This window comes from Rhinoraja longicauda, chromosome 8 (assembly GCF_053455715.1).
Source record: "Rhinoraja longicauda isolate Sanriku21f chromosome 8, sRhiLon1.1, whole genome shotgun sequence".
In the NCBI taxonomy this organism is placed as follows: Eukaryota; Metazoa; Chordata; class Chondrichthyes; order Rajiformes; family Arhynchobatidae; genus Rhinoraja; species Rhinoraja longicauda.
The window spans coordinates 73849473-73876988 of NC_135960.1; the positions used below are offsets into that span (position 1 = coordinate 73849473).

The 27516-nt window shown below is 45.7% G+C and overlaps 1 protein-coding gene across 3 annotated transcripts in view; it reads right to left on the reverse strand.

Moving 5' to 3' along the window:
* Positions 1-27516, reverse strand: part of kcnh3 (potassium voltage-gated channel, subfamily H (eag-related), member 3) — a 574739-nt gene that overhangs the window by 131630 nt on the left and 415593 nt on the right. For all 3 annotated transcript variants that reach the window (XR_013547570.1, XM_078404288.1, XM_078404287.1), the window contains exons 8-9: positions 20607-20891; positions 80-279 (exon numbers count right to left, since the gene is read on the reverse strand). Coding sequence is in view for 2 of the 3 variants with exons in the window: in XM_078404288.1 (XP_078260414.1) it covers positions 80-279; positions 20607-20891 (485 nt within the window). In the remaining variant the exon portion in view is untranslated. The remainder of the gene's footprint in view (positions 1-79; positions 280-20606; positions 20892-27516) is intronic.

Here is a 27516-nt window from a genome sequence, read left to right on the forward strand (position 1 = left end):
TGTTACGCTCTGATCAACTTTGCAGTTCTTGAACATTGAGAGAACCCAAAGTTTATGAGATAAAGTTGGAGAGATGTACCTCATTCGCATCAATGCCACTATTCACAGACCAGGTGGTTTGGAAGCATTCCAGCATTCGCTGCTTCAGCAGTTTGGGCAGTCGATGAACACGGATGAAATCCTTCAAGTCTTTAGTCCTGGTGTGGTACAAGGAACGTCGCGAATACATTCTCTGGATTATGGCAGTCACGTTTCCAAATACCACGGCATGCATGAGGGCTGTGGAAGGAACACACCAGACCAAGTTCAATGGGGATCTGTTCTTACAGCAAGCACACAAACACTGTACAAGGAAGGAACACAACAGACCAAGTTCAATGGGGATCTGTTCTTACAGCAAGCACACAAACACTGTACAAGGAAGGAACACAACAGACCAAGTTCAATGGGGATCTGTTCTTACAGCAAGCACACAAACACTGTACAAGGATGGCTCTTCCAACATTTTTACTTGCCCAAAAGACACTGCTGTACTTGTGAAGTCCAGTCTTACCAGCACAGTTGTGGGATTACATAGAAACATAGAAAAATGGTTGCAGACGGAGGCCAATCGGCCCTTCAAGCCAGCACCATCATTCATTGTGATCATGGCTGATCATCCACAATCAGTAACCCGTGCCTGCCTTCTCCCCATATCCCTTGATTTCGCTAGGCCCTGGAGCTCTATCTAACTCTCTTTTAAATTCATCCAGTGAATTGGCCTCCACTGCCTTCTGTGGCAGAGAATTCCACAAATTCACAACTCACTGGATGAGAAAGTTTTTTCTCATCTCAGTTTTCAATGGCCTCCCCTTTATTCTTAGACTGTGGCCCCTGGTTCTGGACTCCCCCAACATTGGGAACATTTTTCCTGCATCTAGCTTGTCCAGTCCTTTTATAATTTTATACGTTTCTATAAGATCCTCTCTCATCTTTCTAAACTCCTGTGAATACAAGCCCAATCTTTCCAATCTTTCCTCATATGACAGCCCCGCCATCCCAGGGATCAATCTCGTGAAACTACACTGCACTGCCTCAATAGCAAGGATGTTCTTCCTCAAATTAGGAGACAAAAGCTGCACACAATACTCCAGATGTGGTCTCACCAGGCCCCTGTACAACTGCAGAAGGACCTCTTTACTCCTGTACTCAAATCCTCTTGTTATGAAGGCCAACATGCCATTAGCAATACTGTGTGAATCATTGCAAAAGGCTGCAGAGTGAAGGTTAGCCCAATTGGAGACAGACCATTACCTTCAGTTCTTGCCAGACAAATGAAAGCAAAATTATGATCTTGGGGAAAAAAAGGTTAGATGAACAAATATATGTTTGACCTACATTAATACCGATTTGTAAGAATTGATAAGGCAGTCTCCACTTTGGCAATGGAGTAAGTCTCGAAGGTCTGAGAAACAAAGTGCTGGTGTAACTCAGTGGGTCAGGCAGCATCTCTGGACAGACGCTGTTTCGGGTTGGGACCCTTCTTCAGACTGATTGTCGGAGGGGGGAGAAAGCTGGATAAGAGGTGGGGGAGAGACAAAGCCTGGCAAGTGATAGGTGGATTCAGGTGAGGAGTGTTTTCACCTATCACTTGCCAAGCTTTGTCCTGCTCCCACCTCTATTCTAGCTTTCTACCCCCTCCCCCCCACCCCACAATTAGTCTGAAGAAGGGTCCTGTCCCAAAATGCCGTCTGCCCATTCCTTCCAGAGACGCTTCCTGAACTGAGTTACTCTAAACTTTGTGTTTCACTCAAAATTCCAGCATCTGCATGGCCTTGTGTCTCTGGAGATAGACACAAAAAGCTGGAGTCACTCTCTGGAGAGAAGGAATGGGTGACGTTTCTGGTCGAGACCCTTCTTCAGATGTCTGAGTTAATGGCTCACTACATAGTTGCAACTTTAAGGCATATCTGAATTATCTTCACAGCTTCTTTTTATGCCATAATTATCAGCATGTTTTAAAGTATCTAAGAACACACTTTTTAGTTTAGAGATACAGTGCAGAAACAGGCCCTTCCTCACCATCCGCACCGCCCAGCGATCCCCGCACATTAACACTAGCCTACACACACTAGGGACAATTTTTACATTTACCAAGCCAATTAGCCTACAAACCTGTACGTCTTAGGAGTGTGGGAGGAAACTGAAGATCTCGGAGAAAACCCACGCAGGTCATGGGGAGAACGTACAAACTGTACAGACAGCACCCGTAGTCGGGATCGAACCCGGGTCTCTGACACTTTAAGCGCTGTGAGGCAGCAACTCTACCGCTGCACCACCGTGCCTCCCCCTTAAGTAACTACTTTTTTGAAGCCTGATATCCGTCTGTGTAAAATAAGCTTAGGATTATGTTCTGCAGTGTCACTGACAGTGGCTTTAGATAATACTTAAAGGGGAATAATACAGAAGGTGCATGATCAGTTCATTCCAAAGAGGAAGAAAGTTTCTAAGGGGAGTAAGAGGCACCAGTGGCTGACAAAGGAAGTCAAGGACAGTATAAAAATAAAAGAGGAGGCGTATAACATAGCAAAGATGAGCGGGAAGCCAGAAAATTGCGTGAATGTTAAAGAGCATCAGAAGATAACTAAAAAGGCAATACGGGGAGAAAAGACGAAGTACGAGGGTAAGCTTGCCCAGAATATAAAGGAGGATAGTAAAAGCTTCTTTAGGTAAGTGACGAGGAAAAAAATAGTTATGAAAAATGTAGTCAAGGCAAATGTGGGTCCCTTGAAGACAGAAGCTGGGGAATTTATTATAGGGGAACAAGGAAATGGCAAACGAGTTGAACAGGTACATTGGTTCTGTCTTCACTAAGGAAGACACAAATATCTCCCAGATGTTCTAGTGGACAGAGGTCCTAGGGTGACGGAGGAACTGAAGCAAATTCACATTAGGCAGGAAATGGTGTTGGGTAGACTGATGGGACTAAAGGCTGATAAATCCCCAGGGATTTGGGTCTGCATCCCAGGGTACTCAAGGAAGTGGCTCTAGAAATCGTGGACGCATTGGTGATCATTGGTGATCATTTCCAATGTTCTATAGATTCTGGATCAGTTCCTGTGGATTGGAGGGTCGCTAATATTATCCCACTTTTTAAGAAAGGAGCGAGAGAGAAAGCAGGGAATTATAGACCAGTTAGCCTGACTTCAGTGGTGGGGAAGATGCTGGAGTCAATTATAAAAGACGAAATTGCGGAGCATTTGAATAGCAGTAACAGGATCGTTCCGAGTCAGCATGGATTTACGAAGGGGAAATCATGCTTGACTAATCTTCTGGAATTTTTTGAGGATGTAACTGGGAAAATGGACAAGGGTGAGCCAGTGGATGTAGTGTACCTGGACTTTCAGAAAGCCTTTGCTGAGATCCCACACAGGAGATTCGTGGGCAAAATTGGAGCACATAGTATTGGGGGTATTGACATGGATAGAAAATTGGTTGGCAGACAGAAAACAAAGAGTAGGGCTTAACGGGTGCCTTTCAGAAGGCAGGCAGTGACTAGTGGGGTACTGCAAGGCTCGGTGCTGGGACCGCAGCTATTTACAATATACATTAATGATTTAGATGAAGGAATTAAAAGTAAGTTTAGCAAATTTGCAGATGACACAAAACTGGGTGGCAGTGTGAACTGTAAAGAGGATGCTATGAGTTTGCAGGGTGATTTGGACAGGTTGGGTGAGTGGGCAGATGCATGGCAGATGCAGTATAATGTGGATTGGTGGCAAGAACAGGAAGGAAGATTATTATCTGAATGGTGTTACGTTAGGTAAGGGGAGGTGCAGCGAGACCTGGGTGTCCGTGTACACCAGTCACTGAAAGTTGGCGTGCAGGTACAGCAGGCAGTGAAGAAAGCTAATGGCATGTTGGCCTTCATAACGAGAGGATTTCAGTATAGGAGTAAAGAGGTTCTTCTGCAGTTGTATAGGGCTCTGGTAAGACCACATCTGGAGTATTGTGTACAGTTTTGGTCATCTAATTTGAGGAAGGACATCCTTGTTATTGAGGCAGTGCAGCGTAGGTTCACGAAATTGATCACTGGGATGGCGGGACTGTCATATGAGGAAAGATTGAAAAGACTAGGCTTGTATTCACTGGAATTTAGAAGGATGAGAGGGAATCTTATACAAACATATAAAATTATAAAAGGACTGGACAAGCTAAATGCAGGAAAAGTCCAGAACCAGGGGCCACAGTCTTAGAATAAAGGGGGGGGGGGGCATTTAAAACTGAGGTGAGAAAAAACTTTTTCACCCAGAGAGTTGTGAATTTGTGGAATTCTCTGCCACAGAGGGCAGTGGAGGCCAAATCACTGGATGGATTTAAGAGAGAGGTAGATAGAGCTCTAGGGGCTAGTGGAATCAAGGGATATGGGGAGAAGGCAGGCACGAGTTATTGATTGGGGACGATCAGCCATGATCACAATGAATGGCGGTGCTGGCTCGAAGGGCCGAATGGCCTCCTCCTGCACCTATTTTCTATGTAATAAGGGGTAGGCCATTTAAAAATGAGATAAGGAAATACTTTTTCACCAAGAGAGTTATGACTTTGTGGAATTCTCTGCTTCAGAAGGCAGTGTAGGCCAAATCACTGGATGCGTTCAGAAGAGAGTTAGTGGAATCAGGATGTGGTTGATCAGCCATGATCACATTGAATGGCGGTGCTGGCTCAAAGGGCCGAATGGCCTCCTCCTGCACCTATTGTCTATGTATCTATGTATCTATGAGAATGGGTGGTGATCGGAAGGATGGCAAGTGGGAAGGAGACTGATCGGAAAATTAAATGGCTGTAAACAGACTTTGATCAAGTTAGGTTGCAACTATGGAAAGAGAAACCGATAATTCTGCTAAGCAGTCTTGTACAGAAATATTAAATGTTCCTCTTTTCACAGATTCCACCTGAGCTGCAAATTATTTCTAGTGTTGGTTATTTTAGTCCCAGTTTTAATTCCAGTTTATAACTGGTTTTCACCAAACCCACAGCTAAATGGCCTGTTTCGTCTATCAATGTTAGTTTTTTGCATATCTTTCATTCATTTGTTCTATACCTCTCTACATCATCATTGATATCCCTCATTTCTCTTTCCTCTGATTCTCAGTCTGAAGGAGGCTCTCGACCTGAAACGTCACCTATTCCTGTTCTCCAAAGATGCTGTCTGACCCGTTGGGTTAATCCAGCTTTTGTGTCTATCCAGTTTTGCACAAATTGTTTCAAACATCAGTTATATCCAATAATTACATATACAAGTGTTTCTTTATGCTCGCATAATACGATGTGCTTCCTCTTTGCTATGTTGGAATCTGGGTGCGCTTTAGTGCTTGAGAAACATTGCGTTTGCTACTTCCTGATCAGGATCCTTCTTACTCATCAGGAACCGATGAAATAAATGTCCATATTCTACAAATAGAAACTGCACTACCATTGCTCTATGTATTGGACTTCACTTTACCTGCAATAGACAATAGACAATAGGTGCAGGAGGAGGCCATTCGGCCCTTCAAGCCAGCACCGCCATTCAATGTGATCATGGCTGATCATTCTCAATCAGTACCCCGTTCCTGCCTTCTCCCCATACCCCCTGACTCCGCTATCCTTAAGAGCTCTATCTAGCTCTGTCTTGAATGCGTTCAGAGAATTGGCCTCCACTGCCTTCTGAGGCAGAGAATTCCAATGGTTCCCTTCCAATGACAATCGGGTGGCACGATGGCGCAGCGGTAGAGTTGCTGCCTTACATCGCTGGAGACCCGGGTTCCATCCCAACTACGGGTGCTGTCTGTACAGAGTTTGTACGTTCTCCCCGTGACGTGCATGAGTTTTTCCGAGATCTTCGGTTTCCTCCCACACTCCAAAGACGTACAGGTTTGTAGGTTAATTGGCTGGGTAAATGTAAAAATTGTCCCTAGTGTGTGTAGGATAGTGTTAATGTGCGGGGATCGTTGGTCGGCGCGGACCCGGTGGGCCGAAGGGCCTGTTTTCGCGCTGTATCTCTAAACTAAACAGTGAATGTGAACAGGGATAACTTTTTATTCCATTTATTCATTTCCCAAGGCTCTGTCCCTCACAGAAATTGTAACATTTCTTGCCACCGCACCATGAATCCTTGTTTAATCTTCTCTGAATTGTCCTCTCCACTTGCTTTCAGAAGATCACTATCCTGATGCGAAATAAAAACAAGGTACGTGGCTTAATGACTCCAGTCTGTGGTTCTGGCATCCACCATCATGAAGCCTTTTGAGAGGCTGGTTAACTCCAGCCTTCCAGACAGTCGGGAGCCAAAGCAACTCGTCTACTGCTACAACAGGTCCACAACAGTTGCCATTTCCCTGGTCCTACACTTATCCCTGGAATATCTGGGTAACCAGACTGCCCACATCAGACTCCCATTTATTGACTTTAACATCCGAAGACTCTTCCTATAACATCATAATTTCAACCAAGCTCAGAAACTCAAACACTCTCTGCTCCCCTCCACAACTGCGTCCTTGACTCCCTGACTGATAGACAGCAATCAGTGAGAACAGGGGAGAAAATATCCTCCATAATACTTTTAGTTTAGTTTAGTTTAGAGATACAGCGTGGAAACAGGCCCTTCGGCCCACCGAGTCTGCGCTGCCCAGCGATCCCTGCACATTAACACTATCCTACACCCACTAGGGACAATTTACACTTATACCAAGCCAATTAACCTAAGTCTTTGGAGTGTGGGAGGAAATTTGAAGATCTCGGAGAAAACCCACGCAGGTCACGGGGAGAACGTGCAAACTCCGTACAGACAGCACCTGTAGTCGGGATCGGACCCGGGTCTCTGGCGTTGCATTCGCTGTAAGGCAGCAACTCTACCGCTGCGCCACCGTGCCGCCCTATCCCTTCTTAACACCTGCCCTTCTCAACATCCATGCTTCACAAGGCTGCTTCCTCGCTCCGTATCATACTTCCTATACATGTGATTATGCGGCCAACTTCTGCTCTAACTCCGTGTACAGGTTTGCCGATGACACCACCATGCTGGGCTAGACCTCAACACAGTGATGAGACAGAGTGCAGGAGGGAGATAGAGAGCTGAGTAACATGGTGTCAGGACAAGACCCTCTCCCTCAACAAAGACACAAATTGCTGGAGTCAGTTGCTTCAGCACTTGGTGTCTTTGTAAATCAGCAACCACCACATCAATGTTGTCAAAGTGGAGATGATCGAGCACTTCAAATGTTAGGTCGTAGAGTGATCGAGTCATAGAGTGATACAGGGTGGAAACAGGCCCTTCAGCCCAACATGCCCACACAGGCCAATATGTCCCAGCTACATACACTAGTCCCACCTGCCCGCATTTAGTCCAGATCCCTCCGAACATGTCCTATCCATGTACCTGTCTAACTGTTTCTTAAATGTTGGGATAGTCCCTGCCTCAACTATCTCCTCTTGCAGCTTGTTCCATACATCCACCATCTTTAGTGTGAAAAAGTCACCCCTCAGATTCCTATTAAATCTTTTCCCTTCACCTTAAACCTTTGTCCTCTGGTCCTCGTTTCACCTATTCTGGGCAAGGGACTTTGTGCATCTACCCAATCTATTCCTCTCATAATTACATACATCTCTATAGGATCACACCTCATCCTCCTGCGCCCCAAGGAATAGAGTCCCAGCCTGCTCAACCTCTCCAAGGAATAGAGTCCCAGCCTGCTCAACCTCGCCTTGTAGCTCAGACCTTCTAGTCCTGGCAACTTGCTCGTAATCTTCTCTGTACCCTTTCCAGCTTGAAACTGGACCTCAGGTGCAAATACCACCAACATATTGACCTGGCTCAACCACATTGACAGGCGAAAGCACATCAATGCCTTTACTTCCTCAGGAGACGAAGGAAATTTGTCATGTCTTCAATGACTCTTACCAATTTCAACAGATGCACTATAAAAAACCCATCTAATCAGCATCAATCACAGCCTGGTGTGGTAACTGTGTGTCACAGTAGGGAATGGTATTGTTAATAGTGACCACAACATAATTAATCTGAAAGGAATTATGGAAATAAATCAGAAACTATGCTAAGTGCAACAATCAACCAGGGTAGAGACAATTTTTATGAACTGAAAACAGACCTTGCAGAGGGAGATTGGAAAGGGCATATTACACAGTGAAATAGAACCAACGTAAAGAAAGAACACATGGTTTATTGTGAAGTTCTATCAGAATGAAGTTTTGGTCCATTACTCTTTCCATTGTATAGAGCCAAACTAGTCAGTGATAGAATCAGCCCAGTTTAGATGCAGATCATGTGGAACATTGGAAAATGGAGGATGACTTATTTAGCCAGACGGTGGAGAATCTGTGAAATTCTTTGCCACAGAAGGCTGTGGTGGCCAAGTCAATGGATATTTTTAAGGCAGAGATGGATAAATTCTTGATTAGTGCGGGTGTCAGGGGTTATGGGGAGAAGGCAGGAGAATGGGGTTAGGGGGAAAAGATAGATTAGCCATGATTGAACAGCAGAGTAGACTTGATGGGCCGAATGGCCTAATTCTGCTCCTATCACTTACGACATGACACAGAAGCAGCTTGGTGAGACAGGTTGAATGCTGAGCAGATGGAATTCAGTGTGAAGATATCTATGATGTCACTCAGGAAGACTAATGTATACAGAGCTGATGGGACTGAAGGCTGATAAATCCCCAGGGTCTGATGGTCTGATGGTCTCCATCCCAGGGTACTTAAGGAGGTGGCTCTAGAAATAGTGGAAGCATTGGAGATCATTTTTCAATGTTCTATAGATTCAGGATCAGTTCCTGTGGATTGGAGGATAGCAAATGTTATCCCACTTTTTAAGAAAGGAGGGAGAGAGAAAACAGGTAATTATAGACCAGTTAATCTGACATCAGTGGTGGGGAAGATGCTGGAGTCAATTATAAAAGACGAAATTGCTGAGCATTTGGATAGCAGTAACAGGATCGTTCCGAGTCAGCATGGATTTACGAAGGGGAAATCATGCTTGACAAATCTACTGGAATTTTTTGAGGATGTAACTAGGAAAATTGACAAGGGAGAGTCAGTGGATGTGGTGTACCTCGACTTTCAGAAAGCCTTTGACAAGGTCCCACATAGGAGATTAGTGGGCAAAATTAGGGCACATGGCATTGGGGTAGGGTACTGACGTGGATAGAAAATTGGTTGACAGACAGAAAGCAAAGAGTGGGGATAAATGGGTCCCTTTCGGAATGGCAGGCAGTGACCAGTGGGGTACCGCAAGGTTCGGTGCTGGGACCCCAGCTATTTACGATATACATTAATGACTTAGACGAAGGGATTAAAAGTACCATTAGCAAATTTGCAGATGATACTAAGCTGGGGGGTAGTGTGAATTGTGAGGAAGATGCAATAAGGCTGCAGGGTGACTTGGACAGGTTGTGTGAGTGGGCGGATACATGGCAGATGCAGTTTAATGTAGATAAGTGTGAGGTTATTCACTTTGGAAGTAAGAATAGAAAGGCAGATTATTATCTGAATGGTGTCAAGTTAGGAGGAGGGGGAGTTCAACGAGATCTGGGTGTCCTAGTGCATCAGTCAATGAAAGGAAGCATGCAGGTACAGCAGGCAGTGAAGAAAGCCAATGGAATGTTGGCCTTCATAACAAGAGGAGTTGAGTATAGCAGCAAAGAGGTCCTTCTACAGTTGTACCGGGCCCTGGTGAGACCGCACCTGGAGTACTGTGTGCAGTTTTGGTCTCCAAATTTGAGGAAGGATATTCTTGCTATGGAGGGCGTGCAGCGTAGGTTCACTAGGTTAATTCCCGGAATGGCGGGACTGTCGTATGTTGAAAGGCTGGAGCGATTGGGCTTGTATACACTGGAATTTAGAAGGATGAGGGGGGATCTTATTGAAACATATAAGATAATTAGGGGATTAGACACATTAGAGGCAGGAAACATGTTCCCAATGTTGGGGGAGTCCAGAACAAGGGGCCACAGTTTAAGAATAAGGGGTAGGCCATTTAGAACGGAGATGAGGAAGAACTTTTTCAGTCAGAGAGTGGTGAAGGTGTGGAATTCTCTGCCTCAGAAGGCAGTGGAGGCCAGTTCGTTGGATGCTTTCAAGAGAGAGCTGGATAGAGCTCTTAAGGATAGCGGAGTGAGGGGGTATGGGGAGAAGGCAGGAACGGGGTACTGATTGAGAGTGATCAGCCATGATCGCATTGAATGGCGGTGCTGGCTCGAAGGGCTGAATGGCCTACTCCTGCACCTATTGTCTATTGTCTATTGTCTATTGTAAAGGGGCTGAATATGAACATTGGTGGTGCAACGGTAGAGTTGCTGCCTTACAGCGAATGCAGCGCCGGAGACCCGGGTTCCATCCCAACTACGGGTGCTGTTTGTACGGAGTTTGTACGTTCTCCCCGTGACCTGCGTGGTTTTTCTCCGAGATCTTTAGTTTCCTCCCACACTCCAAAGACGTACAGGTTTGTAGGTTAACTGACTGGGTACATGTAAAAATTGTCCCTAGTGGGTGTAGGATAGTGTTAATGTACGGGGATCGCTGGTCGGCGCAGACCCGGTGGGCCGAAAGGGCCTGTTTCCGTGCTGTATCTCTAAACTAAACTAAACTAAATTGTAGAAGACCTGAGATACACTCTGGTGTTTGTGAACATAAATTCTCAAAGATACCAGGTCAAATTGAGAAGACTTTATAAATCACTAGTTAGGACCTATTGTGGACAACTCTTTACACCACGTCTCAGAAAAGACACAGGATTACCATGGAAGTGAATAAAATATGTTTTCCAAGCCGTTACCAAAGATGAAGGACATTTGTTGTGAACAGTGATTGGGGAAAAGCTATTTTTCTTGTTTGGCCAAATTACGACATGAATGTTTTAAGCATGTTGAGAGGCATTGTAGGAGCATTTACGCTTAAATTAGTTACTGTCATTGTATTATGGCCATGTTTAATATTTCTAGTGTCTGTCTTTTTTGCGTGCTTGTGGGTGTGATTTGATACGTAATGAGGAGTGTCTACATCTCAGGAGGCTAGAGAGAATACAGTTTTTTACCACACTCACACTCACAACCACACTCACAACCACACTCACAACCACACTCACAACCACACTCACAACCACACACAACCACATTCACAACCACACTCACAACCACACTCACGCCAACTGCAACCACCACGACCACATGGTAACGACCACACGATAATGACCACACGGTCTCGACTGTATTATTTGAAGAAGAAGCGGTTGATAAGAACGAAAAGTTATGAATCATTCTTTTGATTTGTGCTACTTTAATAAAGAACAAATAATCAAGAGACAGCGTTTGGAAGATTCGTTTTTGCTATCTCAGAGTGCGTTGTGTGTGTAAGCTATACCTCCACCCCATCCCCGAGCAGTAATGGCTATCGAAGTTGGACTTTGAGAAAGTACAGAAACTGCCATTACAGCTAAAATGAGAAGCTGAAAACAAACATATCCTCCTGGCAAGTGGGCCAGTAATTATTCTTGGCAAACAACTTAGAGGGGAGATGAGGAACCACATCTGGAATGTTGTTCTTGAGAAGGGTGCAAACAGATCATGTAAATAGTCTGAGAAGGGAACTGGGTTAGTATTCAGGGAACGTCTGTGTCTTGGTGACAGCACAAGCTTGGCATAATGAAAGGCTGCTTCCGACATTTGAAGGCACTTGAGAGCTGCTGGGTTCAGTACAATTTTAGAGCAGTGTCTATCAGCACCTTTAGGAGAGACAGGGGGCAGCTCACAGGGATGGCTAACTGGCAGAAGCCCCAGTTGCTGTTTCACAATCACAATCACACATGCAATCATACTTTATTAGCCAAGTATGTTTTGCAAAATACGAGGAATTTTATTTGCCATACAGTCATAACAATAAAAAGCAACAGGACACACAAAATACATTTTAACATGAACATCCACCATAGTGACTCCTCCACATTCCTCACTGTGATGGAAGGCGAAGAAAAGTTCAATCTCTCCCTTCTTTGTCCTCCAGCGGTCGGGGGCCTCTAACCTTCCGTTGACGGGATGATCTTGACTCCCGTAGCCGGCGGTGGGCCTTCCTCGTCGGGGCGATCAAGCTCCTGCATCGGTGGGAATCTCAGCTCCCCCGCGCCGGGCGATCTACCCCGGGTCGTGGCTTGTCGAACCTCGTGCGGCTTGGGGCATCCGACTTCGGTCTCAACCCGAGACTGCGAGCTCCTTGATGTTAAAGTCTGCAAGCGCAGTTGGAGTGTCGATCCCAGGCAAGGAATTGCATGCTCAGATGGTAAGTCCACACCCCGCAGTGAGGCTCAAAGTCAGTCTCGAGCAAGGCCGCCAGCTCCACGATGTTAGGCCGTCGAGCGACCAGAGATACAACCCACAAAACAATCATGTGATCATCGTCCTGGAACTTCCTTTATGCTAACATTCTGTTCAGCAATTGCCGCCATTAGGTACCATATCGGGAATAAAGTATCACTGTTAGTTATAAGGACACAAAGAAAACGTTGCCTCTTTAGGAACGAGAGTAGAATCTCTTCAAATGAGTAAACTGAATTGAATAAAAGTTGACCAAAAAAATAATATTTAAACCTCACCATAAGAAACAGATCCCACTGTTCTGGGGAATATCATAATTTTACATAATAGTACAAATCGCAAACCTAATGGATGACTGCAGATAAAACAAAATATATAAACTATTCAATAATTCAAGTATGAATGATGCTATGATATAGATGAAAAGAGAATTTCTCATTCTTTGGACTGTTTAATAGCCTAATTAACTAATAATCTCTTTAAAGGTTTTCCAGTTGCTGGAACCACTAATCGGCAAACCAGCCTGCAGAATAGTTACTGTGCAAAATATAGAGCTCACTAAATCATCACTGATTTTTGTTTTTAATGTACAATGAGCAAATAATGTATAATGTACAATTTTTAATGAGCAGCAGCAGCCAGACCAGCGATTGAGTGGAAGAAAGCTAATGGCATGTTGGCCTTCATAACGAGAGGATTAGAGTATAGGAGTAAAGAGATCCTTCTGCAGTTGTACAGGGCCACATCTGGAGTATTGCGTGCAGTTTTAGTCTCCAAAGAAATCCTTGCTATTGAGGCAGTGCAGCGTAGGTTCACCAGGTTAATCCCCGGGATGGCGGGACTGTCATATGAGGAAAGATTGAAAAGACTGGGTTTGTATTCACTGGAATTTAGAAGGATGAGAGGGGATCTGAAAGAAACGTATAAAATTATAAAAGGACTGGACAAGCTAGATGCAGGAAAAATGTTCCCAATATTGGGGGAGTCCAGAACCAGGGGCCACAGTCTAAGAATAAAAGGGGAGGCCATTTAAAACTGAGATGAGAAAAAACTTTTTCACCCAGAGAGTTGAGAATTTGTGGAATTCTCTGCCACAGAGGGCAGTGGAGGCCAAATCACTGGATGGATTTAAAAAAGAGTTAGATAGAGCTCTACTGGCTAGCAGAATCAAGGGATATGGGGAGAAGGCAGGCACAGGTTACTGATTATGGATGATCAGCCATGATCACAATGAATGGCGGTGCTGGCTCGAAGGGCCAAATGGCCTCCTCCTGCACCTGTTTTCTATGTTTCTATGATTGGCTGAGACATCCTAATTAGTTGATTGGATAGTTGATTTGATTGGATAAAATTAAGTTCAGGTCTAAGGCAGCGGCCTGTTGGGAGTGGCCTAGTTGAGGGGAAGTGCGAGCTTCGGCTCAAGAGTCTTTGGCTGAGGCAAGGAGGCTACACGTGAATCGGTTCTCTGTGTGTCCGATATTTAAACTTGTGACATATTACAGTGCAGGAGGCTATCGGCAGTAGAGAAGGGACTAGGTTTCACTCCACTCTGAGTGTGTCTCATTTGAAATGTGTGATTTTGGCCACAAGAGTAATGGCAGGCAAGTTGTCACAGTGTCTCTCCCAGTGTCTCTCCTGCAGGATGTGGGAAGTCAGGGACACTGCTGGTGCCTCTGACAACTACAACTGTGGACATTGTCTCCGGGTGCAGCTCCTGAATGGACGTGTTATGGAACTGGAGCAGCAGCTGGAAGACCTTAGGGCCATCCGGGAAAACGAGAGCTTCCTGGACAGGACCTACAGTGAGGTGTCACACCAAGGATGCAGGAAGAGCGAAGGTGGGTGAATGTGAGAAAGGGGAGTAAAGGTGGAGAACAGGAGACCCCGGTGGCTGAACCTACTGGAACTGTCGGAGCGGACAACACGACAAGATTGAGTGGCAGCCAGGGCTGTGACTCCAACCCTGGTGCTGAGGCTCAAACTTGAAGGGTGATGTCAGGCAGAGCTATCGTGGTGGGAGACTCCATCGTCAGAGGTGCGGACAGGAGATTCTGCGTACGGCAGCGGGTGAGGCTCCAGGATGGTGTGTTGCCTCCCTGGTGCCAGGGTCCAGACGTCTCGGAGCGGCAGCACGCCATCCTCAGAGTGAGGGGGAGCAGCTGGTAGGCCTCTGGGTCGTGTTGTAGAGCAGAGGGATCAAGGAGTGCAGGTGCATGGTTCCTTGAAGCTCGAGTCACAGGTAGATAAGGTGGTCAAAAAGGCTTTTAGCTCTTTTGCCTTCATCAGTCAGATTATTGAGTATAGTTGGGAGGTCATGTTGCAGTTGTATAAGACCGCATTTAGAATATTGTGTTCAGTTCTGGGCACCATGTTATAGGAAAGATATTGTCAAGCTTGAAACGGTTCAGAAAAGATTTAGGATGATGTTGCCAGGACTAGAGGGTGTGAGCTATCAGGAGAGGTTGAGTAGGCTGGGTCTCTATACCATGGAGCGCAGGAGGATGAGGGGAGATTTTATTGAGGTGTACAAAATCATGAGAGGAATAGATCGGGTAGATGCACAGAGTATTTTACCCAGAGTAGGGCAAATCAAGGACCAGAGGACATAGGCTTAAGGTGAAGGGGAAAAGATTTAATAGGAATCCGAGAGGTAACTTTTTAACACAGAGGGTGGTGGATGCACGGAACAAGCTGCCAGAGGAAGTAGTTGAGGCTGGGATTATCCCAACATTTAAGAAGCAGTTAGAAAACATGGATAGGACAGGTTTGGAGGGATATGGACCAAACGCAGGCGTGGGATTAGTGTAGCTGGGACATGTTGGTCGGTGTGGGCGAGTTTTGCCGAAGGGCCTGTTTCCACACTGTATCACTCTATGACTGCTATATTTTCATATATAGTGTTTTTACTCTGATACCGTGTCCTGACAAGTGAAGGGCAATGAGGAAGGTCCTTTCTTGCTTTGGAATGATGCAGACATCAGACAACGACTGCACCTGAGATCAGAGCATCGTGACTGGAGCATGCAGTGTTCACATACAGCGCGGAATAAGAAAACAAATCACATCAAGAGAAAGTTAAGCAATTTATGTTGGTTTCTGTGGATAATTTGAGTGAGGCAAACACAACTACACCTAAATTCTCTGCCTCAGAAGGCAGTGGTGGTCAATTCTCTGGATGCTTTCAAGAGAGCTAGATGGAGCTCTTAAGGACAGCGGAGTCAGGGGATATGGGGAGAAGGCAGGAATGGGGTACTGATTGAGAATGATCAGCCATGATCACATTGAATGGTGGTGCTGGCTTGAAGGGCCGAATGGCCTACTCCTGCACCTATTGTCTATTGTGTATTGTCTATTATCTAATAGATTAGAGACATGAATCATGAATGAAAGGCACTCAATATCATCCAAGCTTCATCAATCTGAAGAAGGGTCTCGACCTGAAACGTCATCCATTCCTTCTCTCCACAGCTATTTACAATATACATTCATTATTTAGATGAAGGAATTAAAAGCAACGTTAGGAAATGTGCAGATGACACAAAGCTGGGTGGCAGTGTGAACTGTGAGGAGGATGCTATGAGGATGCAGGGTGACTTGGACAGGTTGTGTGAGTGGGCAGATGCATGGCAGATGCAGTTTAATGCGGATAAATGTGAGGTTATCCACTTTGGCGGCAAGAACAGGAAGGCAGATTATTATATAAATGGTGTCAGGTTAGGAAAAGGGGAAGTACAACGAGATCTGGGTGTCCTTGTACATCAGTCGCTGAAAGTAAACATGCAGATACAGCAAGCAGTGAAGAAAGCTAATGGCATGTTGGCCTTCATAAAGAGAGGAGTTCAGTATCGGAGCAAAGAGGTCCTTCTGCAGTTATACAGGGCCCTGTTGAGACTACACCTGGAGTATTGTGTGCAGTTTTGGTATCTTAATTTGAGGAAGGACATTCTTGCTATTGAGGGAGTGCAGCGTAGGCTCATGAGGTTAATTCCAGGGATGGCGGGACTGTCATATGATGAAAGAATGGAGCGACTGGGCTTGTATTCACTGGAATTTAGAAGGATGAGAGGGGATCTTATACAAACATATAAAATTATTAACGGATTGGACACGCTAGAGGCAGGAAACATGTTCCCAATGTTGGGGGAGTCCAGAACCAGGGGTCACAGTTTAAGAATAAGGGGAGGCCATTTAGAACTGAGATGAGGAAAAACTTTTTTACACAGAGAGTTGTGAATTTGTGGAATTCTCTGCCTCAGAAGGCGGTGGAGGCCAATTCACTGGATACATTCAGAAGAGAGTTAGATAGAGCTCTTAGGGCTAGCGGAATAAAGGGATATGGGGAGAAGGCAGGATCGGGTTACTGATTGTGGATGATCAGCCATGATCACAATGAATGGTGATGCTGGCTTGTAGGGCCAATTGGCCTCCTCCTGCACCTACTGTCTATATATCTATGTATGTATCCAGAGATGCTGCCTGTCCTGCTGAGTTACTCCAGCTTTTTGTGTCAAGCCTCATCAATAAATTGTCTCACAGTGAAACATATAGCTTGAGGACTGTTAAATTGCATCTGCTCCACCCTAGAAGCAACTAGCCCTGGGATTACACGGCAACGTTATTCTGCACACAATACCCCTCTTCTCGATATCTTTGTACTTATACTGGCAGTCTTGCATCCTGCCAATCTGTTCAAAGTCATTTAAAGTTTTGCTAAAATGATGACAAAGATAATTGCAGGCCTGATGAGCATACATAAACTGTCATAGCACGGCATTAATTCCATGCGATTGTATCTGACCTTCAAAACAAACAATATTCAGAACAGGACAAAGTCAGTGGTTTGACCTGAAGTGATTCCAACCTGCCCTGAATCTCAGGCCATTAAATTCAGTCACAGCACTCAGCTCCAATATGTCTGATTACTGTGTGGCTTTCCATGAACAAATCAGAAGTGACATGTCCATGCAAGGTAGATACAAAATGCTGGAGTAACTCAGCGGGTCAGGCAGCATCTCTGGAGAGAAGGAATGGGTGATGTCACCCATTCCTTCTCTCCACAGATGCTGCCTGACCCGCTGAGTTACTCCGGCATTTTGTGTCTATCTTCGGTTTAAACCAGCATCTGCAGTTCTTTCCTACAAATGTTGATCCAATCTGAATCAAGCCAATGAAAGGTAAAACGTTTCTAGACCCAACTGAACTGTAATTTTGATCTTTAATCTCACGCATCACCAACATTTATTTGCTCTGTTGGAATATCATTGCATTAATACTCCAGATGTGAATTTTGCAATTGAAAGATATTATTTGCTCTGCAACTTTTTGATTCAGTACTTCATCTTCATTAAGACTCGTACTTCTCATAATATCTTCCCTGTAGAAGATGCAAAGCTGCCCGTTTATCACTTAGCTGCTCGCCATCCACAGTTTCAAATATTCTTTCCACATGAAGTTACTTTCCATTCATATTACATGCAATTTAATGCATCCATCTTCAGTGTTCATGAAATGGTCTCCTCAACACTGGAGAAAGCAACACAGATTGGCGGATTGCTTTTGAGAACACCCCCATTTAATCCACAAAGATGATCCACAAAGACGAGCTAGATAGAGCTCTTAAGGATAGCGGAGTCAGGGGATATGGGGAGAAGGCAGGAACAGGGTACTGATTGAGAATGATCAGCCATGATCACATTGAATGACAGTGCTGGCTCGAAGGGCCGAATGGCCTCCTCCTGCACCTATTATCTATTGTCTATTGTCCTGAGCTTCCAGTAGCAGCTTTAAATCTCTATTCTGCTGCCACTCTGACTTCTCTCATATCTCCAAGAAAACCAAACATGGATTCAAGGAACACAACCTTATCTTTTGGTTTAGTTTAGTTTAGAGATACAGCACGGAAACAGGCCCTTTCGGTCCAGTAGGTCCACACTGACCAGCGATCCCCGCACATTAACACTATCCTACACCCACTAGGGACAATTTTTACATTTACCAAGCCAATTAACCTACAAACCTGTACATCTTTGGAATGTGGGAGGAAACCGAAGATCTTGCAGAAAACCCACGCAGGTCACGGGGAGAACGTACAAACTCCATACAGACAGCACCCGTAGTCGGGATGGAACCCGGGTCTCCGGCGCTGCATTCGCTGTAAGGCAGCAACTCTACCGCTGCACCACCGTGCCACACTATACTGGAACTTCATTTAACATCTCACTCTGGTTAAATGCTGTTCATCTCGAATATTTTCAAATGTTTCTGTAGGAAGGTTATCGACATAGAAACATAGAAAATAGGTGCAGGAGTAGGCCATTCGGCCCTTCGAGCCTGCACCGCCATTCAATATGATCATGGCTGATCATCCAGCTCAGTATCCTGTACCTGCCTTCTCTCCATACCCCCTGATCCCTTTAGCCACAAGGGCCACATCTAACTCCCTCTTAAATATAGCCAATGAACTGGCCTCAACTACCTTCTGTGGCAGAGAATTCCACAGACTCACCACTCTCTGTGTGAAGAAATGTTTTCTCATCTCGGTCCTAAAAGACTTCCCCCTTATCCTTAAGCTGTGGCCCCTGGTTCTGGACTTCCCCAACATCAGGAACAATCTTCCCGCATCTAGCCTCTCCAACCATATAGTTGTTATATGGTTATATGGTTAACCCCTTAAGAATTTTATATGTTTCAATAAGATCCCCCCTCAGTCTTCTAAATTCCAGCGAGTATAAGCCCAGTCTATCCAATCTTTCTTCATATGAAAGTCCTGCCATCCCAGGGATCAATCTGGTGAACCTTCTCTGTACTCCCTCTAAGGCTAGAATGTCTTTCCTCAGATTAGGAGCCCAAAACTGTACACAATACTCCAGGTGCAGTCTCACCAAGGCCCTGTACAACTGCAGCAGAACCTCCCTGCTCCTATACTCAAATCCTCTTGCTATAAATGCTAACATACCATTCGCTTTCTTCACTGCCTGCTGCACCTGCACGCTTGCTTTCAATGACTGGTGCACCATGACACCCAGGTCACGTTGCATCTCCCCTTTTCCTAATTGGCCACCATTCAGGTAATACTCTGCTTTCCTGTTCTTGCCGCCAAAGTGGATAACCTCACATTTATCCACATTATATTTCATCTGCCATGCATTTTCCCACTCTCCTAATCTATCCAAGTCACTCTGCAGACTCCTAGCATCCTCCTTGCAGCTAACACTGCCACCCAGCTTCGTGTCATCTGCAAACTTAGAGATGTTGCATTCAATTCCCTCGTAAAATCATTAATATATATTGTAAATAACTGGGGTCCCAGCACTGAGCCTTGCGGTACCCCACTAGTCACTGCCTGCCATTCCGAAGAGGACCCGTTTATTCCTACTCTTTGCTTCCTGTCCGCCAACCAATTCTCTATCCACCTCAACACTGAACCCCCAATACCGTGTGCTTTAAGTTTGTACCCCAATCTCCTATGTGGGACCTTGTCGAAGGCCTTCTGAAAGTCCAGATATAACACATCGACTGGTTCTCCCTTATCCTCGAAAAATTCTATAAGATTCGTCAGGCATGATTTGCCTTTCATAAATCCATGCTGACTTTGTCCGATGATTTCACCACTTTCCAAATGTGATACTATCACATCTTTAATAACTGACTCTAGCATTTTCCCCACTACCGATGTTAGGCTAACTGGTCTATAATTCCCCGTTTTCTCTCCCCCTCCCTTTTTAAAAAGTGGGGTTACATTAGCTACCCTCCAATCCTCAGGAACTACTCCAGAATCTAAAGAGTTTTGAAAAATTATCACTAATGCATCCACTATTTCTGAGGCTACTTCCTGAAACTTAAGTTCTGGTTTTAATTCACAGTCCTGTCTGGTTCGCCAAATTGCCGCATTTTGTACTTGTTTCTAAAATATATCAAAACATTAAGCTTATTTATCAATCTGAAACCTAAATGTCGAAATTGGGGTAAATTTTGATAATTACTAATGTCAAGTTAGCATTTGCAATTGAAAAGCCCAAGTGTTTGGAATTTACTGGGGGCAGCTTGGACTGAAAGAAGATCGGATATAAGTGTTTTCATATTTTATTTTTCATATTTCAGATACAGCGCGGAAACAGGCCTTTTTCAGCCCACCAAGTCCGCGCCGCCCAGCGATCCCCGCACATCAACACTATCCTACACACACTAGGGACAACTTTTACATTTACCCAGTCAATTAACCTACAAACCTGTACGTCTTTGTCGTGTGACAGAATGCAAACCTACCTCCTATGAGCATGGTGCAAATGGAAAAGATTTTCTCAGCATCTGTGTTCGCCGACACGTTCCCAAAGCCCACACTGGTGAGGCTGCTGAGTGCAAAGTAGAGTGATGTGATGTAGGAGCTTCGGATTGACGGACCGCCCAGCAGCTCCAGATTAGAACGGTTACCTCCAGAGCTGCTGTTCATGGGGGGGCTCTGAAGTGTGGAGTTCACCGAGGTGGAGGCACTCAATGTCGAAATGGATACATACGGAGTTCCCAAACGCTTTGCCAATTCGTGAAGCCAACCTGAAAGAAATAATGTGTGTCGGTAAATTTAATTGTGCCTTGACAAAATGATGAAGGAAATAAACACAACTTGTCTTAGACATGCAGTAATGCTGCTCTGAGCTATAAGCTCAACTGAGGAGATTGATCATGGATTCTTCCATTATACAGATTGATGAAGCTTGGATGATATTGATTGCCTTTCATTCATGATTCATGTCTCTAATCTATTAGACAATAGACGATAGGTGCAGGAGGAGGCCATTCAGCCCTTCGTGCCAGCACCGCCATTCACTGTGATCACGGCTGACCATCCACAATCAGTGCCCCATTCCTGCCTTCTCCCCATATCTCCCGACTCCGTCTTTAAGACTCTTTAAACTCTATCTTTAAGAGCTATATCTAACTCTCTCTTGAAAGCATCCAGAGAATTGACTTTCACTGCCTTCTGAGGCAGAGAATTCCACACTTTCACAACTCTCTGGGTGAAAAAGTTCTTCCTCATCTCCATTCTAAATGGCCTACCCCTTATTCTTAAACTGTGGCCCCTGGTTCTGGACACCGGGAACATGTTTCCTGCCTCTAGCGTGTCTAATCCCTGAATAATCTTATATGTTTCAATAAGATCCCCTCTCATCCTTGTAAATTCCAGTGTATACAAGCCCAGTCGCTCCATTCTTTCAACGTACGACAGTCCCGCTATACAGTTGTAATAATTTAGGAAAAGGACAACCATGTCTCCAGCACTGCTGGTATTTGGTTCTTGCTCATGTACTTCAGAATTGCTGTACCTTAGCCTCATAGGCACCAGTCCGGAGGGAAGGAATTGATCATTCAAATATCTCAACACCCATGGTACAAAATATGCAAAAGTTGTATCTTGCAGCAACTGGAGCATTCTCGTCAATTTTATTCATAATAAAATAATAACTGAAGTGCTTCATAAATGTAACAAATGATCCACATTGAAGAGATAGAAGAGCTGAGGGGCTTCTGGACACATTTCTGGAGGAAAACAATTACTTTGTGCAGAAATATTTGGAATTTTCTTTTAATTCAGAGAAACATAGCCAATAGGTGCAGGAGGAGGCCATTCGGCCCTTCGAGCCTGTACGCACCAGCATTCATTGTGATCATGGCTGATCATCCACAATCAGTAACCCGTGCCTGCCTTCTCCCCATATCCCTTGATTCCACTAGCCCCTAGAGCTCTATCTAACTTTCTTTTAAATTCAAATTTCATTATACTGTTGTAGTAATTTACGAATAGAAGGACATCCAGATCTCCAGCAGTCCCAGTATCTGGTGCTTGCTCTGTAGATTGAGTTTGGAATGACTGCTCTGTGGCATCCTGGGCACAAGTGCAGATGGAATTCATATGAGGGAGACATCTCCACGGCAGCTCTCCATTGTTTCCCTCTGGTGCCAGTGATGAGTGAGTTCCATGATGAACCACCCCTGCATGAACTGGACAAAGCCATCAAGCTCCTGGCAGCCAGGGCAGCTCCAGGACAGGGAGACCTATCTGCTGAGCTCCTTAGGTATGGAAGCGGCCAACTCTTGCCAGACTCGCCCACTCTTCTGCTCTGCTGAAGAGAGTGTGGTGTCACTAATGGCACTTGTAACGCCAACATCATCACCCTGTACAAGGGAGATCAAAGTGATTGCAACAATCACAGGGGCTATTAGTTTAGTTTAGAGATACAGCGCGGAAACAGGCCCTTTCGGCCCACCGGGTCCGTGCCGACCAGCGATCCCTGCACATTAACACTATCCTACACCCACAATGGACATTTTTTTTAACATTTACCAAACCAATTAACCTACAAACCTGCACGTCTTTGGAGGGTGGGAGGGAACTGAAGATCTCGGAGAAATCCCACGCAGGTCACTGGGAGAACGTACAAACTCCGTACAGACAGCACCCGTAGTCGGGATGGAACCCGGATCTCCGGCGCTGCATTCACTGTAAGGCAGCAACTCTACCGCTGCACCACCGTGACCGCCCGGGCACCTCACTGCTGAGCAATACAGGAAAGGGCTTTGCCAGAGATATCCTGCAAAGACTTCACAGTCTCGTTGACAGGATATACCCTGAAACACAGGGCCTGCCAAATACTGTTGTCATTTGTCATTCCCCAATGTAACACTTTCTCCCAAGGTCAAGTCTTATCCTCACAACCTCACAAAACTTACAGTGTTCTCATCACTGTTCCCAAAATGTTCTCCCACTGAAACTCTGATCACCTGGCCAAGCTCATTTCATGTTGGATTATCTAATGACTCTGTCAGGAAACCCTCCTGGGTGCACCTAACAAACTCTGCCCCATCCAAGCCTCAGGCGTGAAGAGAATCCCAGTCAGTATTTGAAAAATTAAAGTCATCAATGACAACTACTCTGTTGCTTTTACTTTGCACAATATGCCTCAGATCTGTTCCTCTTTCTCCCACAGAACGTTGAAACATAGAAACAACAAAGAAAATAGGTGCCGGAGTAGGCCATTCGGCCCTTCAAGCCAGAACTGCCATTCAATATGATCATGGCTGATCATCCAAAATCAGAACCGCTTTCCTGCTTTCTCCCCATATCCCTTGATTCCGTGAGCCCTAAGAGCTAAATCTAAGTCACTCTTGAAAACATCCAGTGAATTGGCCTCCACTGCCTTCTGTGGCAGCTAATTCCACAGATTCATAACTGTCTGGGCAAAAAAGTTTTTCCTCATCTCAGTCCTTAATGGCCTACCCCTTATTCGTAAACTGTGACCCCTGGTTCTGGACTCCCCCAACATCGGGAACATTTTTCCTGCATCGAGTCTGTCCAATCCTTTGAGAATTTTATGTTTATATTTGTGATTAATTTGATTTTTATATGAAATACCTCCAGCACCCGGGTCTCTGGCACTGTAAGGCATCATCTCTACCACTGTACCACCATGACATCTGTTTGTCCCTGAACTTCACAAAGAAACAGATGTGTTTTACAATAATCTCCTGGTTTCACAGCTACCATTACCCAGGCTAGTTTTCTTTTTTTATTTACAGATTTACATTATAACTCTCTTGGTGGGATTTGAACTCACATCTCTGGTTCTCCAATTATTTGGAAAAAGGGCAATTAATCTAGCTGGTTAACCACCCATAAATATTCTTCACTGGATCAGCAGAGATCAATGGCTGTGCTAGAAACATTCATCTTTGTTAATAAGTTCATGATTGATGGCAGCTGTTCATTTACTATCTGTTATGATTGCTAGTGGTTAATAGACCACACATAAATCTTAATGGAAGCCAAGTTCTGCATTGAACATAATATACTTATCGTGACGGAAAATAGGCAAAGGGAAAGGTGTGTGCTTCATGGTGTTTGGCCCTGATGGTCTTGTCCAACACCTGCTCCCATCCACCCAGAGCATCTGCAGTAAAGTGCATTCCTTCTACTTCCCAACAGAATTCCCTCCATCGCCCTGCCTGCAGCTTACAGCTAGCACTTGAGGAACTATGTGTTTTAGTTTTAGTTTTTGATGTACAGTGCGGAAACAGGCCCTTTGGCCACGGAATCCGCACCGTCCAGCGATCCCTGCACACGAACACTATCCTACACACACTAGGGACAATTTATACATTTATACCAAGCCGATTAACTTACAAACCTGTACGTCTTTGGAGTGTGGGAGGAAACCGGAGCACCCGGAGAAAACCCACGCAGGTCACGGGGAGAACGTACAAACTCCGTACAGACAGCACCCGCAGTCAGGATCGAACCCGGGTCTCTGGCGCTGTGAGGCAGCAACTCTACTGCTGCACCACCGTGCCACCCACAACAAACACCAGACAGCATTCCCCACACCGTCTCGGTGGAAGTCTGAGGAAAGGTTTCGACCCGAAACGTTACCCATTCCTTCTCTCCAGAGATGCTGCCAGTCCCGCTGAGTTACTCCAGCATTTGTGTCTATCTTCTCCACCATTGCCAGGGACCTACCAAGACTAGATTGAAGAAGACAATTCCAAACCACCATCTCCACATTTTCTGCAGCACCAGAGGATCAAACGCCCTTAACCATTGCTACTCCGCCATCAAGAGACGCCTCTCGCCAGGGCCGTCTTAACGCATGGGCCTGATGCGCACTTGCCCGGGGGCCCACGAGCATAGGGGCCCCATGCTGATCTGTGTATGTTAAGTGACTTGCAATAAATAAATACTACTTTAAAAATGTAGGTTCAATAAGGTCTTTTTTCGCAACATTTTCGGTCACTAAGTGCTTCTCGCAGCGATCTGTAAGTGCTTTTCGCAACAATGTAGCACCCTAAGTCCATCGCTAAGTGGTTTTCGGTAAGTGCTTTTCGCCGGCACGACAGGGGGGGGGCTGGTAGGGAAAGGGGGGTGGGGGAGAGTAACGGTGGGGGCCCCGCGGGGCCTTCCATCGCTCGGCTTGGCCACGGGACGTTTCAGCGCCCGGTGCGGCTCGGCCGCGGGGACTCCCATCCCCTTGCGGGGACTGTGCGGGCCGGTCGGGGATGAGCTGTCTGTCCGTGGGCGTGGGGAAGAGGGTGGAAGTTTTGTTGCCTCCATCACAGTGAGGGGGTGTTTGGAGTCACTGTGATGGAGGTTTGTGTTGGGGTCATGTGTCTTGTGTTCTTTTTTTTTGTATGACTGCTATGTAGTTTCGTTCGGTACCTTGCCCGGGGGCCCATAATGCTGTAAAAACGGCCCTGCCTCTCGCTCCGTCCCTCATCCCCATTTTGGAAAGTCAGACCATCTGGCTGTCTTCTTCTTCCTGTGTACAGGTAGCAACTAAAGAGTTCAGCCCCAGCAAAGAGGGTTGTGCAAAGTTGACCAGAGAAGGCAGCGGAGAAGGGCGGCACGGTAGCGCAGCGGTAGAGTTGCTGCTTTACAGCGAATGCAGCGCCGGAGACTCAGGTTCGATCCTGACTACGGATGCTGCACTATAAGGAGTTTGTACGTTCTCCCCGTGACCTGCGTGGGTTTTCTCCGAGATCTTCGGTTTCCTCCCACACTCCAAAGACGTACAGGTATGTAGGTTAATTGGCTGGGTAAATGTAAAAATTGTCCCTAGTGGGTGTAGGATAGTGTTAATGTACGGGGATTGCTGGGCGGCACGGACTTGGTGGGCCGAAAAGGCCTGTTTCCGGCTGTATATATATGATATGAGATGAGTGTAGTCATTGTAATCATTGTAGACTGGACCAGGCTCAAGAACTGGGCAACGGAGTGAACGAATGCACCACAACTGATTCCGACTTCAAAAGGAAATGTGTGGAGGAGTGCGTTCTTACTAAGAACCATCTGCATTTTCCCAAACCAAAAGCCTTGGTTAAACCAGGAGATCCACAATCTGTTGAAGACCAGATCTGCAGTGTTCAAGTTAAGCAATCCAGAGTCATAGAAGAGGTCACACAAAACCACACAATCACACGCACAATCATACTTTATTAGCCAAGTATGTTTTGCAACATACGAGGAATTTCATTTGCCGTACAGTCATACCAATAAAAAGCAGCAGGACACACAAAATACATTTTAACATGAACATCCCCCACAGTGACTCCTCCACATTCCTCACTGTGATGGAAGGCGAAAAAAAGTTCAATCTCTCCCTTCTTTGTCCTCCAGCGGTCGGGGGCCTCTAACCTTCCGTTGACGGGATGATCTTGACTCCCGTAGCCGGCGGTGGGGCTTCCTCATCGGGGCAATCAAGCTCCTGCATCGGGGGGATTCTCAGCTCCCCCCGCCGGGCGATCAACCCCGGGTCGGGGCTTGTTGAACTTCGTGCAGCTTGGAGCTCCCGACCGGTCTCAACCCGAGACTGCGAGCTCCTTGATGTTAAAGTCCGCAGGCCGCAGTTGGACTGTCGATCCCAGGCAGGGGATCGCACGGTCTGATGGTAAGTCCACGGCCTGGCGGTGGGGCTCAAAGGCAGTGCCCAGGCAAGGCCGCCAGCTCCATGATGTTAGGCCGCAGAGCGACCGGAGATACGATCTGTAAAACAATCGCATCTCCAGCAAGGTCCAGATACAAAGTCCAGAAGACCATCAAAAACATGAAAGGAGACAGTGTGGGCTAAACTAGAGGCTCAGGAAGATGCTCGACAACTGTGGCTGGGCTTGCACGTCATCACGTCCTACACCGCCAGTCCAAGTCGTTGAAGAGAAGGCGACTCATCACTCCTAGATGAGCTCAGTGCTTTCAATGCTCACTTTGAAAGGGAGACCTCAGTTCCTCACACTCCCCTGTCCTCCTGCATCTCCCACTTTGACCTGATCACGTAACGATCGCCATGACAATGGGGTTTGGAAAAGAGGTTAAACAAACGGTGGAACTCTGCCCTGAAATTGGCATTTTTAAAAAAGCAACCAACCTAATTTACATTTGTTAGACTTTGAAGAATTGGACCTAAGATATTATATTCTTATTTACCCCCTACCTGCTTTGAAAGAACCAAGAAAACGCAATGGGCTGAAATCTAAGTGCAAATCACAATTTTGCAAGGACCTGCTTTTTGTATGGTGTTGCAACTAAATGGGCCATCTGACCAATTGGAAGGAGTGTATGAAGACCTATGGAGATGCAAGTCATAATCCCATGCCATTATTGTTGATACCTATACTGAAGGGTCCTTTTGCATAT